This window comes from Gekko japonicus, unplaced genomic scaffold (assembly GCF_001447785.1).
Source record: "Gekko japonicus isolate JY-2015 unplaced genomic scaffold, Gekko_japonicus_V1.1 scaffold1145, whole genome shotgun sequence".
In the NCBI taxonomy this organism is placed as follows: Eukaryota; Metazoa; Chordata; class Lepidosauria; order Squamata; family Gekkonidae; genus Gekko; species Gekko japonicus.
In genome coordinates, this window is record NW_015165859.1 from 86631 (window position 1) to 103837 (window position 17207).

General features: G+C 47.6%; 2 protein-coding genes across 2 annotated transcripts in view; one reads left to right on the forward strand and one right to left on the reverse strand.

Annotated features, from left to right (window-relative positions):
* Positions 1-2118: 2118 nt before the first annotated feature.
* SH3BGRL3 (SH3 domain binding glutamate-rich protein like 3) lies at positions 2119-6583 on the forward strand. The gene is made up of 3 exons (XM_015411210.1): positions 2119-2251; positions 2948-3115; positions 5666-6583. Exons 1-3 carry the CDS (start codon positions 2204-2206, stop codon positions 5729-5731), a joined length of 282 nt encoding a protein of 93 aa, XP_015266696.1. The 5' UTR covers positions 2119-2203; the 3' UTR covers positions 5732-6583.
* A 1344-nt stretch (positions 6584-7927) lies between these two features.
* Positions 7928-17207, reverse strand: part of UBXN11 (UBX domain protein 11) — a 40081-nt gene continuing 30801 nt past the window's right edge. Inside the window, exons 10-11 of the mRNA XM_015411204.1 lie at positions 15243-15389; positions 7928-8987 (exon numbers count right to left, since the gene is read on the reverse strand). Coding sequence (XP_015266690.1) covers positions 8828-8987; positions 15243-15389 — 307 coding nt within the window. The 3' untranslated portion in view covers positions 7928-8827. The remainder of the gene's footprint in view (positions 8988-15242; positions 15390-17207) is intronic.

Consider the following 17207-nt stretch of genomic DNA (forward strand, 5'->3'; position numbering starts at 1 on the left):
GCATTTTTGGTTGCAATCACGTCGGCCAGGAGAGTTGGAGAGCTCTTAGCGTTCTGGCACGACGCTCCTTACCTTTCCGTACTTCCTGACGGAATCAGATTGGTACCGGACATTTCGTTCCTGCCTAAAGTAATTTCCGAATTCCATCTGCAAGCTGAAGTCTTCTTGCCGACTTTCTTTCCAAATCCAGTATCTGCTGAGGATAGATTACTGCATACACTGGATGTCAAGAGGGCTCTCTTGTTCTACCTGAAAAGGACACATCCAACTAGGAAAGATCCCCATCTATTCCTTTCATATGCATCACCTCGCCTGGGGACTCGTATAACAGCCCAGCGTCTATCCAAGTGGATAGTGGAATTGGTTCGTCTTTGCTACCTCCTGGCAAAACAGCCGTTGCCTGGTCCCATCAGAGCTCACTCCACTAGGGCTCTCGCGACATCTACGGCTTTTCTGAAAGGTGTGCCAATACATGACATCTGCAAAGCTGCCACGTGGGCTACGCCCAATACATTTATCAGGCACTACGCCCTCGACGTCCGACGCACCAATGACAGCATCGGCCGTCACGTTTTGTCTTCAGCCCAGCGATGAACATCCTGCCAGCACCCTCCTCCAGGTAGGATATGGCTCGCTAGTCTCCCATTGGTGTGAAGCACAGAGACCACGAAGAAGATAAACAGGTTGCTTACCAGTAACTGGTGATCTTCGAGTGGTCATCTGTGCATTCACACCACCCGCCCTCCTTCCCCTCTGCTGTCAGCTCCTAATTTTTTGATAGGTGTTGATTGGCGGCGGTGCTTTGAAGGAACTGGCGGGATCTCCGCGCCCGTCCCTCTGGGCATGCGTGCCGGGGTTCTTGCGCATGCGCAGTGGGACCCGCGCGAAAATCCTTTGAAACATAGCTTGCTACAGCACCGGTTGGGTCAGCGCAGGCGCACTAAACCCATTGGTGTGAATGCACAGATGACCACTCGAAGATCACCAGTTACTGGTAAGCAACCTGTTTTTTCAGGTGGTGCTGGGACATCCGTGTCGGAGAATGCATGTATTTGTGGGGAAATCATGGCTATTGGGGGCATTGTGGGTATTCACTAAAGTGGCCCACTGATTGGCCCCTGTGCATCAGATTTATTAATTTTACAAAATGTATATTTCTCATAAGGGTCACCAAAGGCAGCTAACAAATCAAAACATAGATAAGAAAACCACATTTTAAACCCATTAACCTCCCCCCAATCATTAAGACAATTTAAACCAGAGCTAAAATACAAGCAAAATACAAGCTTGGATGTCAAGGAACTCTGCTAGGGTGGGTGTTGGTCTCTCCTTTCTGGTTGTGTGGCATACTCAGTAGACAGCAGATCTTGGCTGAGCCAGTTTCAAGTCCCCGCCAAATTTACAGGAAGAACTCAGGTCTAACCTAGGATTGCCAGCAGCTTTGAGAAAATGACCTGTCCGTTTAAACGTGGCTTAGTGAGATATTATTTACAGCCCCAGCACGAAAGGCTTAAGTTTTTGCACACTGTTAAAGGGACAGGACACTTTCCTTTTCCTTCCAGGCCTAAATGCAGACGATGGCCAGAGAGAGATGGTTGCCTAATAGACAAGAATTTACTAAATCGCAAATCGCCTCTACTAGAGTTGCCAATCTCCAGGTGGTGTCTGGAGATCTCCCGCTATTACAACTGATTTCCAGGTGACCGAGAGACCAGTCCCCTTGGAGAAAATGGCCGCTTTGGAAGGTGGACTCTGGCATTATTCCTTACTGAAGTCCCTCCCCAACCCCGTCCTCCTTAAGCTCCACCCCTAAATACTCCCGGTATTTCCAAACCCGGAGCTGGCAACCCTAACGTGGCGATCTGAACGTTAAAGCAGCAATCCCGTGTCCGCCCATTGACCTGCATGAAGCTTGCATCCAAGTAAACACGCACAGGCTCAGGCAGTGAGCGAAGAGGCACCCGCAAACTGTGGGGCGGGGCGGGGGGCTTCCCGGATTCGTCGTCTCCAAGGCACCGCCGGGCGGCCGGCTCCCATACCTCCTCCCCCGCATGCCCACGGCCGCCGGTTCCATTGGTCTTCGTGGTCACATGCGGGGCAGGGTGGGAAGGACGCCGCTCCATCCCTCGCCCTTCTTCCCTCCCCTCCGGTTTCACACATCTGGCGGCCGAAGGAGAAAGGGAGTGGCTGCGAACCCAGCACCATGACTTGCCTGACGGTCTACAGCACCTCGGTGACCGGCTCTCGGGAGGTAAGCACCGTCCTGCCCCTGCGGGAGGAGGGAGAGCGGGGTGGCTTCCTCCTCCCCAGCAGCCAAACCCCCGCAAAGCCGCCCCCGGGCTTTCCCCCTCCCTTCTGCAAGAGTACGCATCACTGCTCTCCCCCCCCCCCCCCCCAGCTATCTTGGCTCCTTTTGCCCGGTTCCCGCTGCGCTTTCCCATCTCCGCCTCTTGGCTCTATATGTGTCTCCCCGTCTTAGCTTTCCAAGGGACGTGGGGTGGGGGGGAGGATAGATTATGGAAGAGTCTTTGCTGCTTTTTCTCCCAGACCTCGGGATATGACACACGAGAAATCGGAGTGGGGTCTTAACTGGGACTAAGCCAGTCCTATGGAAGGGGAGCAGAGGAAAAGGCCTACAGCTCCCTCCCCTCCCCCCTTTTAGAGTGAATCCCCACCCCACTCATTCCCTGGCTGGATCCAGATCCACTTGGAGGCAGCTCCTTTTCTGTCTCTGCATGGGACTTGCATGGAAGTCGAGAATTGTATTTCTTGGGCTGTGTCAGGATGAGCTGCCCTCGTCATCCCCAGCAAGGTGTGGCTGTGAAGCAAGCTGCTCCTGCTTCTGGCTCTTTTGTGTTGCAGCAGTGTTGTCCTGTACTGCTGCTGTGGATGGGAAAGCCCAGATGGGAAACTAACTCTTCTCCTTTTCCCCCGTGTATGTTTTCAGATAAAATCCCAACAGAGCGAAGTGACCAGGATTCTGGATGGAAAGAACATCAAGTACAACCTGGTGGATATTTCCCAGGATAATGCCTTGCGGGAAGAAATGAGGGCCAAATCGGGTAACCCAAAAGCCATTCCTCCTCAGATTTTCAATGGGGACCGGTACTGTGGGGTGAGTGGATAGCAACTGGCTACCTGGAGTCTTGCTAATGGCTATGTGTGAAAGACAAACCTAGCTTATACTGCATTGTTGATATATCCAATTTAGCTTGCCAGGAGAATTTTCTTTGAGCCCAGGGCGACTCTGATGCTTGATCTGAACCTTTCAGATGGCTTGCAGATTTATAGGGACCTTCACTCATGAACCCAATGTATATGTTATATATATGAGGGTGTATTTTGGGACATACAAGCTTCATTGTAAACCAGGTAAAGGTTCCTTGCTCGAAAGCCAGTCGAATCCGACTCTAGGGTTGCGGTGCTCATCTCCGTTTCAAAGCCGAAGAGCCAGCGCTGTCCGAAGACGTTTCCGTGGTCATGTGGCCGGCATGACTAAACACCAAGGCGCACGGAACGCTGTTACCTTCCCACCGAAGTGGTACCTATTTATCTACTTGCAATTTCTTGCTTTCGAACTGCTAGGTTGGCAGGATGTAAACCAGGCCCTTGCTAGATAAATATCTGCACAAGTCGATCCTGTTTGCACAAGCTGTCTGCTGTAAAATTGTGTAAGTCCAGTCTGACCTTCATGGACTCAGGGCCAGCTCACCCGCTAGGCGAACTAGGCATTTGCTTATAGCGTGGGCCAGAGCTTAGGGTGCCAAACTGGACCCGCCCCCCCCGTCAAAGCCCCCCAACCCCTGCCAAAAGCCCTGCATTTTCCTGACCACCGCCGCCTCTTTCTCCCCGAGTCCAGCAACCACTGAGCTTGCCAGACTCGAGGAGAAAGGGGCGGTGGCGGTCACCCGGTCTGGGAGATGCAGGGCTTTTGGCAGGGATAAGTGCAGTTTGGCACCCTAGGGCCAGCCAGTCAGTGACTGGCTGGCCCTAGGGCGCCAAACTGCTCCCGGCCCTGCCCCCGCCAAAAGCCCCGCCAGTTCTGTTTTCGTTGCGAGGGGAAGGGAGGGGGGGCCTTGGATGGGGCGCCAAACTGTGCCTCCCCCCCTGCGCCCTCCTCACCGCCGCCGGGACCGCGACCGCTGCCATCAAAAGTGGGGAAGGGGGGGATTTTCCCCCACCCACCACCCTCTTCTGTGCCTCCGGCACGCTCTCCCCTCCACCGTGTACAGCAAATGGAATCAGCTCCAGCCCTCCCCCGTTGCGTCTCTGCCTCTCTGCATAAGGTATACATGGGGGGGGGGAGGCGGTGGAGAAGCCAATTGCTACCTTTGCTTGCTGCTGTCGTGGCTGCTTTCCCCTTCCCGGCGCAGGAAAAGAAAACCGGGAGGGGGGGGAGAAAGCGCAATTCCCGTGCTGATCCTAAGGATCCGGGCAGGGACGAGGCTAGCTTGGGGGGCCTGGCCCCCCCCCCCCCGGGTGTGTTTCTGGGAGGTCTCCAGGCCCCACCAGGAAGTTGGCATCTGTGCTGAGGGGGTGTGGGCACCACAAGCTAGTCTCGCCTAGGGCACAGAAACACCTCGGGCCGGCCCTGCATGGACCCTACTTCATACTCAAGGTTGGGGCAGGTGAGGTTTGTTCTTATGGCCTACTGTGTGTATAATATCCACCCTGCATTAAAAAGCCCATAATTTAAAAAAGTGCAAAATTAAGGTGGCATCTGTATATGCCTGTATGCAAATTCCCTTTGGCCTGCCTGGCTGAACTGAAGCTTAGCTTGGTGAGAAAAGGGGCTTGTCTTAAAAATAGTCCCATGAGCTGTAGTCCTATGGCTGGTGATAATTTTCAGTGTGGTACTTAGCGAAAGCTCTGTAAGAAAGAGAGCTCTCCTAAAATGATTTGATGATTTGAGCCATTTGACTTGCCTTTATAATAAAAAACCCTCTAGATGGGAGTATCCAAGGCTCCCAGTGTCCTAGTGGAAATGCAAGAGAGCAGAAGACCCTTGTTTCTGGCAGTGTCTTCTTCCAGCTGTATACTGTGTGCCAATCTTGAGGTTACCCTGACCCTCGGGAGCTATTGTTTAAGAGGCAGAAGGCAGGGAAGTCTCACTTGGCAAGCAACATTTTCGATTCAGCCTAGCAGATTTATCTCTATTCCACAGCCTTTGTCTCTGGCTAACATAGCCTTCCTTGTTCTCTTTGTAATAAGTTCTAAACACTGTCCACAGCAGAAGTGTACGGAAGAACTCCGTCCAGTCAGGGCCCCCACTCTTTCACTGTCAGTTTCTGCCGAGCACCATGATAGTAGGACTAGAGAAAAGTAAATGGGGGTAGAAGATGCTCGAAGAGCGCTCCTGCTCTAGAGGAATGCTCTTCTGGAGTGTGAAAACTCATTCAGTTCCTCGTGGCCTGGAGCTATCAAACTAGTGTGTTCGTCTGTAGGGCTGGATCTGGTGGTCTGTTCAAATAGCAGTGGTGCTTTTCTCCAGTGGAAGGAACTGTCCCCAATGGGAGATGCTTGTCCTGCACAAGTGGAAGGCTCCTGGCATTGGAGAAAAGCACCTCCACTGGTGGAAACGATTCTTGGGATCCACCCCTTTGTCTTTGTCCTCTCAATCCTTGAATCTGAGTTTTGCCTCTTTTTTTTCTCCTATCTGGCACAGGACTATGAGTTGTTTGTGGAAGCGGTGGAACAGAACACCCTGCATGAGTTCCTGAAGCTAGCCTGAGTGTGTTCCTTCTCCCCCCCACCCCATTCAAAACTTGAACTTTGCATTCCGGATGGATCACCATGTAACCTTGTAAGTCAGCCTCAAACCTGTCCCAGTCCTGTGCATCCAAATCTCCCCCCTCCAGCTGCCTGACTTCTGTTGCCTGCTTCACTCTGTATGGCCGTGAAAGGGAATCCACCCAAAGACACTTTGCACATTCCCTCGAATGCAGCCGGGGCCTTGTTTCTAGTGCCTCCCTGGACAGAGAAATCTGCCCAGTCCAAGGATGTTGGGATCTGAGTTTTTCTTCCCCATTTTGTTATAAAAGCTGAATGTGGGGCTTGGGTGCTGCCTCTGACTCATTTCCACACTTCCTCTTTGGTTCCATTGTGGGAAAGAAGTGTGGCAGAGAGCCTGCTTTTTTCTTTTTTGCTACACAGTAATGCAAAAGCACTGCACCAGGTTGTGGGCTGAAGCATCCTTCTGGGCCAGAAGAATAGGGGCTGTGTGTGTCTTAAAACTACTTCAGCATAGCCCAGACCTATCTTAAGGAAAGCCGCTTTAAGCCAATGGTGAGACCTCAGATTCCATTTAGGGTCGTCACAGAATGCCCGGATAGAATCTGTATGACTTCAGATGTCTGTTCAACAACATCAACAATTTTATTTTACAGCCAATGACCAGCATACTAGATGTCTGTTCTGTCAGCAGCTGTTGCACCCAAACTGATACTTTCCTCTTGGGAGCGGGCGTTTTGTAAACATGGACCAAGTGCATTTTTGGTTGTTTCTTGTGATCTCCCCCCCCCCCCCGCTAAAAGCAAAGTTTGTAAAAGGGCATTCTCTTCTGAGATGCTATTAAATGTTGCTTTAAAAACCTCTGTTGTGGCTTCCTGTGGTTTTTAAAAACATGTTTACTTGGGAGATAAATGTTTGAGTGGCACCCTGCTTATTGATTCCAAAATCCATTTGCCAGCTCTGTTGGGTAGGCTTAAGTGCATTCATCACTGTGGCTCAGCCCAAAGAAGATGCCTTTGCTCAAGTGCCAGAAAAGGTCTGGCACAGCGGTCCTCAGTTAGTTTGTATTTTTAAAATACGATTTTGTGCAAGGGATAGGAAAGATACAGGGCGGCAATTAAACCAATAAAGTAGGAAGGATGAACTGAGTGGTTCTAATTGCCATCCAAAACAAGGCAAGTAGACCTGAGTTTAAAAACCTAAACCATAAAGCCCTGACTGCTGTACTAAATCCATGCTTGGGGTGGAAGGAGTATGAAATCTGTATTATCTCTGCTTCAACTACCTGTTAAAATTACTTTGTTCTCTCGCGGCATCTTGATATCAAGTTCAAAACCTTTATTGGCATAGAGCATCTTGATGTGTTTTCTGGAGTTACAAGGCCACAGATGGACTCAGGAGTATCTCATGGAAGAACACTAGGATCACTCTCAGTCATTCCATGAGCACGGCATAAGACGAGCAAGACCCATTCATTATGCTTTGTGTAAATCCAGTTAGATAAACCTTTGTTCGTGGTCACTGAGAGAACACCTTGGCTTCTCAAAGGTGGTTCAACATAGGGAGCCAGTAAGCTGCTCTGTTAGAATGGAGGGATGTTCCTGCTGTATGAGAAGTGGAAGATTTGTTGCTGGTGGGGGAATGCAGTTGTGTGACAAGACCTTGCTGGTTCAGTGACCTGAGTTGTTATGCAAAGGGAATGGAGTCTAGCACTGGCCTGTGAAGACTTTGACTTTCGATTACTTTTAGGCTGCTGGGGCACTCATTGACATGCCAGTCGAGTACAGGCTGAAGTCTGTGTTCAGGAACGGTACAATTTAAAGGGGAGGGGAGAGATTTGCATACGTGGGAGACTTTTCTGTCAGCGGTGCCCTGCCCTCTTGAAAGGTAAACACAGCAGGAAAAAGACCAAGCCCATATAGTGTTCAACACCACTCTAGGCAGGACACTCTGTTTTTAAACAAAACGTTTCTTTATCTTTCTGTGCTGAAGGGAGCATTCAGTCTCCCCCCCCCCCATCAGCAATACAAAGCTGTAAGGACTGTAAATAAGCAACTTATATACCCACCCACCCCTTCTGTACTATTTGAAAGAACCAGAGAAAGTATCCATCTAATGCTGGTCTTTGTTAAGAGGGAGAAGACGGGCAGCGTAAACGACCGAGCTCTGTGGCTGCCCCCACCTCCCAATTGTGGGGTACGACTAGCCCTGCAAAAAAAAAAAAAAATGGTTTAAACTTTATCCTGGCCCTGAAAGAGGCAGCCAGCTTACCATGGGGGTCAGATGAATGTTAAGTGAACAACATCTACCTGGCGGGGATGGAGGTAGAATTGGATGACCTAGTGCTTTGTCCATGTTGTAGGAAGAGAGCAATTCAGTACTCTGTCAAATCTGCGGGGTTGAACTCAGTCACAGCCTTCGGCTGAGCAAAATAGGTGGGCTTGGCCCAGAAGCTAGGTACCGTTCTTGAAAGAGGGGAAGAGTTTCTGTTCTGGATGTCCAGCTTGCCCTTCCCAGCACATCACTCCCAAGAAGAGCAGTTGGATGGTGAGGCTTCCAGGTCCTCTTCTGCTTTACCTTCCCATTATAGGGCATGAAATAGTATCTGTACCCTACCTGATTGACTTAGCGTGTCCTTCCACCCCCCAGGATAGGCCACCGTGTTCTCGGGGATGCTATCCTGCAGCACACAACCTTGGGAGCCCTACACTGCATAGGTCCCAATAAGACAGCGGGCTTAGAGTCTCAGCAACAATGTGGAAAGCAGCCAAGTGTACCACTTAGGGTCTCTGTGGCTTATATCTAGTTCTAGGTCACCCTCCAGCTGGCCAGAACAGGAAAAGGCAATACTTGCCTGATTGGGGTAGGGTGTACAGTAATGCAAGGGAACAAAGTTATCTGTGCACTCCTACATTTCTCCATAAAGTAAAGTTGACACTTAGGTAACATAGACAACAGTCCTATCATGGCTCCTACTGATCATAAGTAACAGTCTTCTTGCCAAGAGGGGAGGCTAACCAGGGAAGGAGAATGAAGGACATTACTTCCTTGGGAAATGAACGGCAGCCAAGCCTGATGAATCATCCGCTGTAAACTGTTACAGCTGCTGTCCTGGCAATTTTGTTGGAGAGACCTTTCTCCTCAGAAGAAGGGAGCCATTGGGGACCAACCCACACTCTTCCAGGGTCATAGCATTGTTGTTGTACACCTGCCGGGGGAAAATGCTGAGGATCTCATATGACTCCAGCTCTCCTCCCCTGGAAGAAAACCAGAACAGGACTTGTAAATGACAAAGGAGTCTGTCTGCAAAGTACTTTATCATTCAGATTTAAAAATTTATTTATTCTATAAATAAAAGATTTTAAAAAACACATTCAGAATGAAATTTTGCTTTGATGTTCAAATATTATCACAACTGTGATTTTAGCAGGCATCAACTAAGCAGTCAACTACCAAAATCTATTGCACTGCCATCTATCAAGACCCTAAACGTCCAACATGAAATGTGGCATCAAATAAAGGTAATGTGTAACATTAAGTATCACAATTCTGAACACTGGCTATCGAATACTTGTGGGGATGGTCTGGCAGATACTCGAGAACATTTGATGTCAGCATTTGCAAAGGACAATTGCACAGATTCTGGTGTATCTTTCCAGCCCTCTTAAACCAAACCCAACATTGGTAACTTACAAGTAATTTTATTTACTTCTTTTATACCCACTTTCCCCCAATGTGGCTTACAACAGTCTCCATTTTATCTTCACAACAACCCTGTTGGGTGGGTGGAAGTGTGTGTGATTGGCCCAAGATCATTCAGCCAGCTTCCATGGTAGAATGGGGGTCACAGACTGGTGGAGCTCTTTTCTGGCTCCAATTTTTTCAGTAATAAATGAAACTGGTATAATCCCAAGTGTGTGAAAACAAGTGATTATAGTGCCTATCTTTTTAAAAAGACGATAGGAGAACTCCATCTAATTACTGTCCAAGTAGTCTCTTGTCTTCATTAGAAAAACTCCGTGCCTCTTTGTAATTACAGAGATTATTGGACTGGGTCATCTCTGAAAAAGATTCTAGGTCCTGAACAAGCTGGCTTTGTTACTGGAAGGTCTACAATAGATCATGGCTTAGTTTTATATCATTTAGCCAAGAAATATACATTAACTATAAGAAGCAATTTATACATGGCTTTTATGGATCTGCAGGTGGCTTTTGATTCAGTGCCAAAGGGAACTGAATGACAAATGTGGGAAATATTCAACTGACCAAAGATTGTTATAGTTAATTAAGAAGGTAAATGATTCGCCTTTGGCTCGGAGCCACTGTAGTTTGGAAGGCCAGTTGCCCAATTCTTTCCCTTTATAGAAGGGCGTTTGGCAAGGATACCTGCTAGTTCCATTGTTGTTTAATCTGTATATAAATCATATGGCATCCTTTTTAAGAAACCCAAAATTCCATTCTCCCATATTGGCTAACATCCCAATAACCGTGTTATTACGCTTTTGTTAGCTAGATCTCCTGTGGGCCTTTTCGGACTGTTGAAGGCCTTTTCGGAATATTCTTATTTTCTTTGCTTGTGTGTTCCTGTCGCTGGGGGGGGGGGGTCAGTGATCCTGTTCCATGAGTGTTTTGCTCTTTCTGGTGGTTTATTTGATATTTCATGACTTTATGTCTGGCATATCTCCCTGCAGATTTAAACTGCAGGTTTTTATGCTGGACATAAAGCAATATAAAATCGAAATAACCACTACAGGGAGCAAAACATGTGCGGAACAGGAACGTGCCCCCCCCCCCCCCCCAGCAACAGGAACATACTGAGAAGGAAAATGAGAATGCGGAAAAGCCTGTAGAAGGGTTGACAAATCAACTAAGAACAATCTAAGGTGATGGTGTTCTCTAAATCTAATCACCCAAATAAGTATAATTGGCAAGTTAATAGGAAATCTGTAGAGCAAGTTACTCAGTTTTGTTATGTAGGAGTTCACTATTTGGCCTTGAGGGCCCATCTTTTTTTTCAACTGAAGAAGAACAATAATGAAGAAAAACAACAAGGAGAGAAAAAAAGGAAAAACTATAACTATAAGAAGAGGTTTCAGAGTTTCTCTGCGACAAATATAAGTATGATTATAAAATTTTCTGTTACTCGATGTTTACAAAGATTTTTTTCCCTGTTGTCTAAATTCCTTATTCATTGAACCCACAAATAATCAATTCATTATGATCGGTTTCAGGCAAAAAGTCTATAAGAGGTTTCCAATCAGCAGTAAACGAACTTATTGTCTTTTCTCTAATCAATGAAGTAAGTTTAGCCATTGCCGCAAGTTCTAACACCTTCACCCATCATTCCCCTATTGTAGTCAATATTGGACTCTTCTACTTTTGCACATATAATAATCTCGCTGTTGTTGTCATATATAAAAACAAAGCTCCATGGCTTTTTTCCAGCTGAGTGTCCATTAGTTCCAAAATAAAATATTCTGGTTTCAATTGTATTTTAATCTTTAAAATCTTCTGAATTTGTATCCAAAAAATTTAGCCTTCTTACATGTTCACCACATATGGTAAAATGTTCCTTCATGTTGTTCACATTTCCAACCCAGACTTGAAATACCTTTACAGATTTTGGCCAGTTTCTCCAGAGACATGTACCAACGATACATCATCTTATAAAAGTTCTCTTTAAGGCTAAAACTTTATGCAAAATTTCAAGCCTTTTAACCATATATTTTCCCACTGTTCCGTCTGGGTTCTGCTGGACTTTCCCTTTGCATCTCCTTCAGATCTCTTTTATATCTTTCTAAGAAATCCCTCACTTTTTGAACTGAGTTCAGTCTGAATCTCTGTTTCTTAAAAGTAAAAATCACACACTCCAAAGTAGCCCATCAAAAAATTCTTTTTCTGTATTAATTTTTCAATCAGGAAGGCACAGTCTTTTCTATTACGTAGAATTCTGATAGGGATTTCTTTCAGAACTGTTATATCTGCATTGCCAATTTTTAATCTTGAATTAAAATGTTGGAGCATTTGACATAGCTCTAAATCTTTTTCTCTCAGTTCCATCAAAGCCAAATTGTCTAGTTGTCTTTCCAGCTCTCTATGGCTTCTGTTTTATCCTCTAAAGTCACTACCTTCTCATTGATTTGCTTTACCTTGCCAGATATGTGCTTTATTCCTCTTCTACCTTTACCAGTCTTTCATCCATTCTTTTTTCAAAAGATTCTATATTTTGTTTCCAAGATCTTCCATCTTATTTTCCATTAGTTCAAATAATTTCTGAATCATATCCGACTTAACTATCTTCTCTACAGGTAGTTCTGTCTAAGCCTATCTGGCTGATTTTTTTCTAGTATTTGCCACTGTAGGATAAAGTCTTAAAACAAATCTTACAGGTTTTGCATCTTTATAAATCAAGTACTTTCACTTTTCACTCTCCACAGCTTTGAGTCATATCACCATAGCAATGAAAGTCACAGTCTGAGTCATCACCTTATTTTATATAAGATCCCCCAACTGAGTACCGTCTTTTAGAAGAAACAAAAAAATAATCCCACGGCAGTCTAGTCTCTTTAACTAGTAACATTCTATCCTCTTTTATTACCCTTGGCTCCGGTCACACGGGCCAGAAAATGTGGGGGAGAAGCGTGGCTGTTTGCCCCGGAGCAAAATAACGCTGGCTGCACAATCAGATGTCCCGTCGAGGTCCCGTGGTTAGGGGGGAGGTGCCAATCACACGGGTTTAACCCCTTCCAGGGCTGCAGAGGAATGCAAACTGTGTCCTCCGTCCGGTCCCCTCCAGAAGGAGCTTCGGCCGGGCCGCCCTCCCGCCACGCCCCCCCTGCACCTCTTCCTCTGCCGCCCGGTGCAGAGAGTTCCTTTCGAGCAGGCCGAGCCAGGAGTGTGGGGGGGGTTACAGAAAAGAGGAGGTGGCTCTGCGTGCGCGCATGCGTGTCTGGGGAGGGCAAACAGGGAAGGCTCCGGATAAGCAACAGCCGGGAGAAGCAGTGCAGCAGCCGGAAAGCCCCCCCCCCCCGGTCTCCTTAATCAGATGCCCGCCCTTGCCCTGTGGTTTCCGGAAACTAGTATCTCGGAGGTACTAGTTTTTTAAGCCGCATCTTTGGCGGGAAGCTGGGATTGTCTGATCATATTAAGGTCCAATATATTCGAATGATGGTTTTCCTCGCATAACTGAGAAGGTTGTTTCATTTCTTCAATGTGCTATTAAGATTCGTCAAGATAAGACACAGTGATGATGCAATGTTATATTTAAATTTTAACTCTGCAATTCTTTCTTTTTACTACTCTTATTTTGACAATGCTGTAATCTGTCCTAGTTTATTCTGTATGCCATTAAAGGTTTTATTTGATTTGAACTAGTAACTTTACTTCATATGCAGTTTTATCAAAGATAAAATTGAAAATAAAAAATTAGAAAGATGATTATCCCCTTTTCTGTTTCAAAACCTCCTTATAATTCCTCTTTATTAAGCTTTTTGCCAGAAGTTCTTAAATCCATAAATCCTTCAAATACCTTTTTTAATTTTTACAATCCTGAAAAAAGGGTTTTGTTACAACAAAGACCATAATACAGGTTTTTTACAGCAAAGGTGGCCAGTTTTTAATACAAAAGTAGGTGACGAGCTTCTCTACAGAGCTCCTGTATTGAAACCTCATTCTCCCAGATCCTAGTCTGACACTGGATTTAGGGGCAGGTGACCCAGACACTTGCCAGGGAATCAGGCCGGGGGGGGGGGGCACCTGGCATAAGCTTCCTCCTTAACTCCCTGATTGTACTCTTGCAGCTTAATGGCATCTCTTTCGTTGTAAAATTGACAGTGCTGAGATGCATGGCCAGTGCTGCATTGATGCTCATTTCTAATTTTTTTTTAGTTCATGGGGAAAAGCTGTACCAATGCCCGTTCAATAAAGTGGACATGTGAATGATTGTAATACCATAAAAAATAAATTCATTACATGGGAAAGAATCCAGCCTTTATTAACACAATGCTCATTTTGGGTTTCCTGAATCTTGTGTTATGACTGGGAGAATCCATTCTTATCAATTGTGCATCAGCGAAAAGAAATTAAGTATTCAGAAGTTAACAAAAATTGGAAGGGGGCACAGATGTTCCTTGCCCGGTGTTCAGTTTTGTTTGGGGCCAGCTCTAGACATCATTAGAGGATTTTGAAGAGAAAGGTGGGAAGAGAAGAGATCTAGACCCTGCAGGAGAGATTCTTTGGCAAGTCGCTAGACCAAAAGAGATGTCAAGGGAAGTTAAACAAAAAGGAGGAGCCATAACAGCCTTATCTGCAGCAGTTTCAGTATTTCTGCAGCTGAGCTAGGCAGCTTCTCTGTATGGCCCACCAGAGTTAGCTCTTTTGCAGGTCATCCCCTGGGACAGGTGGTCTATCATTTCCCAGCTGGCTCTACCACACCTACTGAGTATGGAACTAGCTGGGCTGTTAAAGATTTCCCGGGATCCTGAGTATTTTCTGCCCAGCTGATTACAGTTGTAAAATAACACCAAACAGAACAGCAGCCTCATGGAAAGGGCAGGGCAGTGTGAGGAAATGGAGGGAGCTATCATTTTGGCACATGACAAATAGTCACTCTTCCTCATTCCATCAGCAAAGGTCAAAATATATGAGTAGGGTACATTCAGGAAAACTAGGGAGAAGCTAGACAAGGTGGGGGGAGGACACACGAGAGAAGGAGAAACAGTGTAGTGATAAGCAACACTGAGGATGGGGGGAGAGTCTGAATCCATCTTGGCTAGATAGGTCAATCAACTTTAAAGGTAAAGATTCCCTTGCTCGAAAGCCAGTCGAGTCCGACTCTAGGGTTGCGGTGCTCATCTCCGTTTCAAAGCCGAAGAGCCAGTGCTGTCTGAAGACGTTTCCGTGGTCATGTGGCCGGCATGACTAAACACCAAGGCGCACGGAACGCTGTTACCTTCCCACCGAAGTGGTACCTATTTATCTACTTGCAATATCTTGCTTTCGAACTGCTAGGTTGGCAGGAGCTGGAACTAGAGACAGGAGCTCACTTCATCATGCGGCAACCCAGGTCTCGAACTGCTGAACTACCGACCTTCCACAGCCTGCAGTTCAGCGTCTTAACCACTTGAGCCACCGCAGTTACCATACAGGTCCTTAGTCCCTTACATATTCTCTTCCGCACCACCTAAACATCTAGCATTGATCTTGCAGATCCATTGTGGAAGCACTATCCTCTGAGTTAAGTGCTTGCCTGCAATGCAAAGTGCTCAGAAGAGTGTCTTGCATCAGGGAAAATACTTCTACTAGCAGAACAGACTCACAACACCTAGCCACAAGACTTCACAGCCTGAATAAATTGGGGGAAATGAGCAAACATGCATTTCCCTCCTAATTTTGCTTATTACTGAACACAGACCTTCCGATTCAGATTCAGAAGTCAGCAAAGTGAGATGTTTTTTCAACACATGCTGACAAACACTAGCCACAAAAACCACCAGAATGCCCCCTATTCCTACCTGCTCTGGGCAAGGTGCTGCCGCAGGTCTCCAATGGTCTCTGTGAATGGCATTCTGATGATATATGTCTTCTCCCCATTCTCAGACTTTATTCGAAGAGTTGAGATGTTAAGATCAGGAGTCTTCTCTTGAATGTCCCCTTCTAACCTGAAAATCCAGGAAGGTTTATTAGGGCGAAACAGTGAGTTTTTGTCAGAGAAACGTAGACAGATTCAAAGCACTGCCTTTGAGAATCCCTTTGGTTGGGTCACGAGCAGCCAGAATGGTGCTGTGAGGTGCATCGTGTTCAGGGCCAGCTCGAGGTGTTTCTGCGCCCTAGGCGAGGCTGCCTTTTGGCACAGATGCCAACCTCCCGGTGGTGCCTGAAGACCTGGAGACCTCTGGAGCCAGCCACCCTTTTGCTGCCGCCACCACCGCTTGTCCCCCCTGCCCCCGCCGCCACCAAAGGGGGGGAGGCACAGCTTGGCACCCCATCCAGGGCCCAGTGCTCTAGGCGAATGCCTAGTTCGCCTAGTGGGTGAGCCGGCCCTGCTCACAGGCATTGAGTGTGCCGGCTTTGTGTGGGAAACCAGGGAGAGTTTGGCTGTCTAGTTGGTGTACCGTCTGCCCAACGCACCGCCTGACAGTCTGCCGTCCCTGGTGGAGGCCGTGTCAGGCTGGGCATTGGAGCACCCTAGACTGATAGTCTTGGGTGACTTCAATGTCCATGCCGACAATGTGGCTTCCTCACGGGTGTCGGACCTGATGTCGTCCATGGTGGCGCTGGGACTCTCCCAATATGTAACGGCCCCCACTCACCGAGCTGGTCACACGCTTGATTTGATCTTCGCGGCGGGGGTTACAGTGGACCGGATCACTGCTACGGCAGTTCCATGGTCGGACCACCATGCCCTGAGGGCCCGAGTGAATGTGTCACCCCAACCCTGTGTTGGCGGCGAGCGTATTTTAGCTCGCCTGCAGAGCCAAATGGACTCAGTGCGGCTTCAGATGGCTCTGCGGGATCCTATGCCCCCTGGCGGCTCACTAGATGAGCTAGTCGAGGACTGATATAACCGACTCTCCACAGTCATCGATGAGATCACTCCCAGACACCCTCTGTGCCTGTGCACAAGGCTGGCTCCCTGGTACACCCAGGAGCTGAGGCTGATGAAGCAAAGGCTTATAGACGGCTTGAGAGACAGTGGTGGCGCACTCGCGACGAAGCAACAAGAGCATCTTATAGGACGTTTATGAAATCCTATGAGGTGGCAGTCAAAGCTGCGAAGAGGGAGTTCTACGCAGCCTCAATTGTGTCTGCCAGCTCACGCCCAGCACAATTATTTAGAACAATTCAGTCTTTAACAGCTCTGCCACAGGGCAGACAAAACACTAGGGAATTGGATATCAGCTGTGAGGCTTTTGCGAGCTATTTTGCAGATAAAGTCTTGGTGCTCTGCCGTGACCTCCCCGCCACAGTTGAGACAGTGAGTGAACTCGAGGCTCCATGCATGTCTTCTGGTTCCATTCTGGATTATTTCAGTCCACTCAGCCTAGAGGAAGTTGACAGACTGATCTCTACTGTACGCCCAACCACTTGCAGCCTTGATCCGTGCCCCTCCTGGCTAATTAAAGCTGGCTGCGAGGGGTTGCAAGGTGCCCTCAGGGATATTATCAACAAGTCCCTCTCGGAGGGACTGTTCCCGGGGGCTCTCAAGGAAGCGATGGTCCACCCCCTCCTTAAAAAACCATCACTGGATCCGGCTGAATTGGCCAACTATTGCCTTATTTGGGCAAGTTAATTGAGAGAGCGGTGGCGGTGCAGTTGCAGAGCTTTCTGGATGACGCTTCCACGCTAGATCCTTTCCAGTCCGGTTTTCGCCCTGGCCATGGGACGGAGACAGCGCTGGTCGCTCTCACGGATGACCTCCAGAGGCATCTGGATCGGGGCGGGACAACAGTGCTGCTGTTGCTAGACCTGTCAGCAGT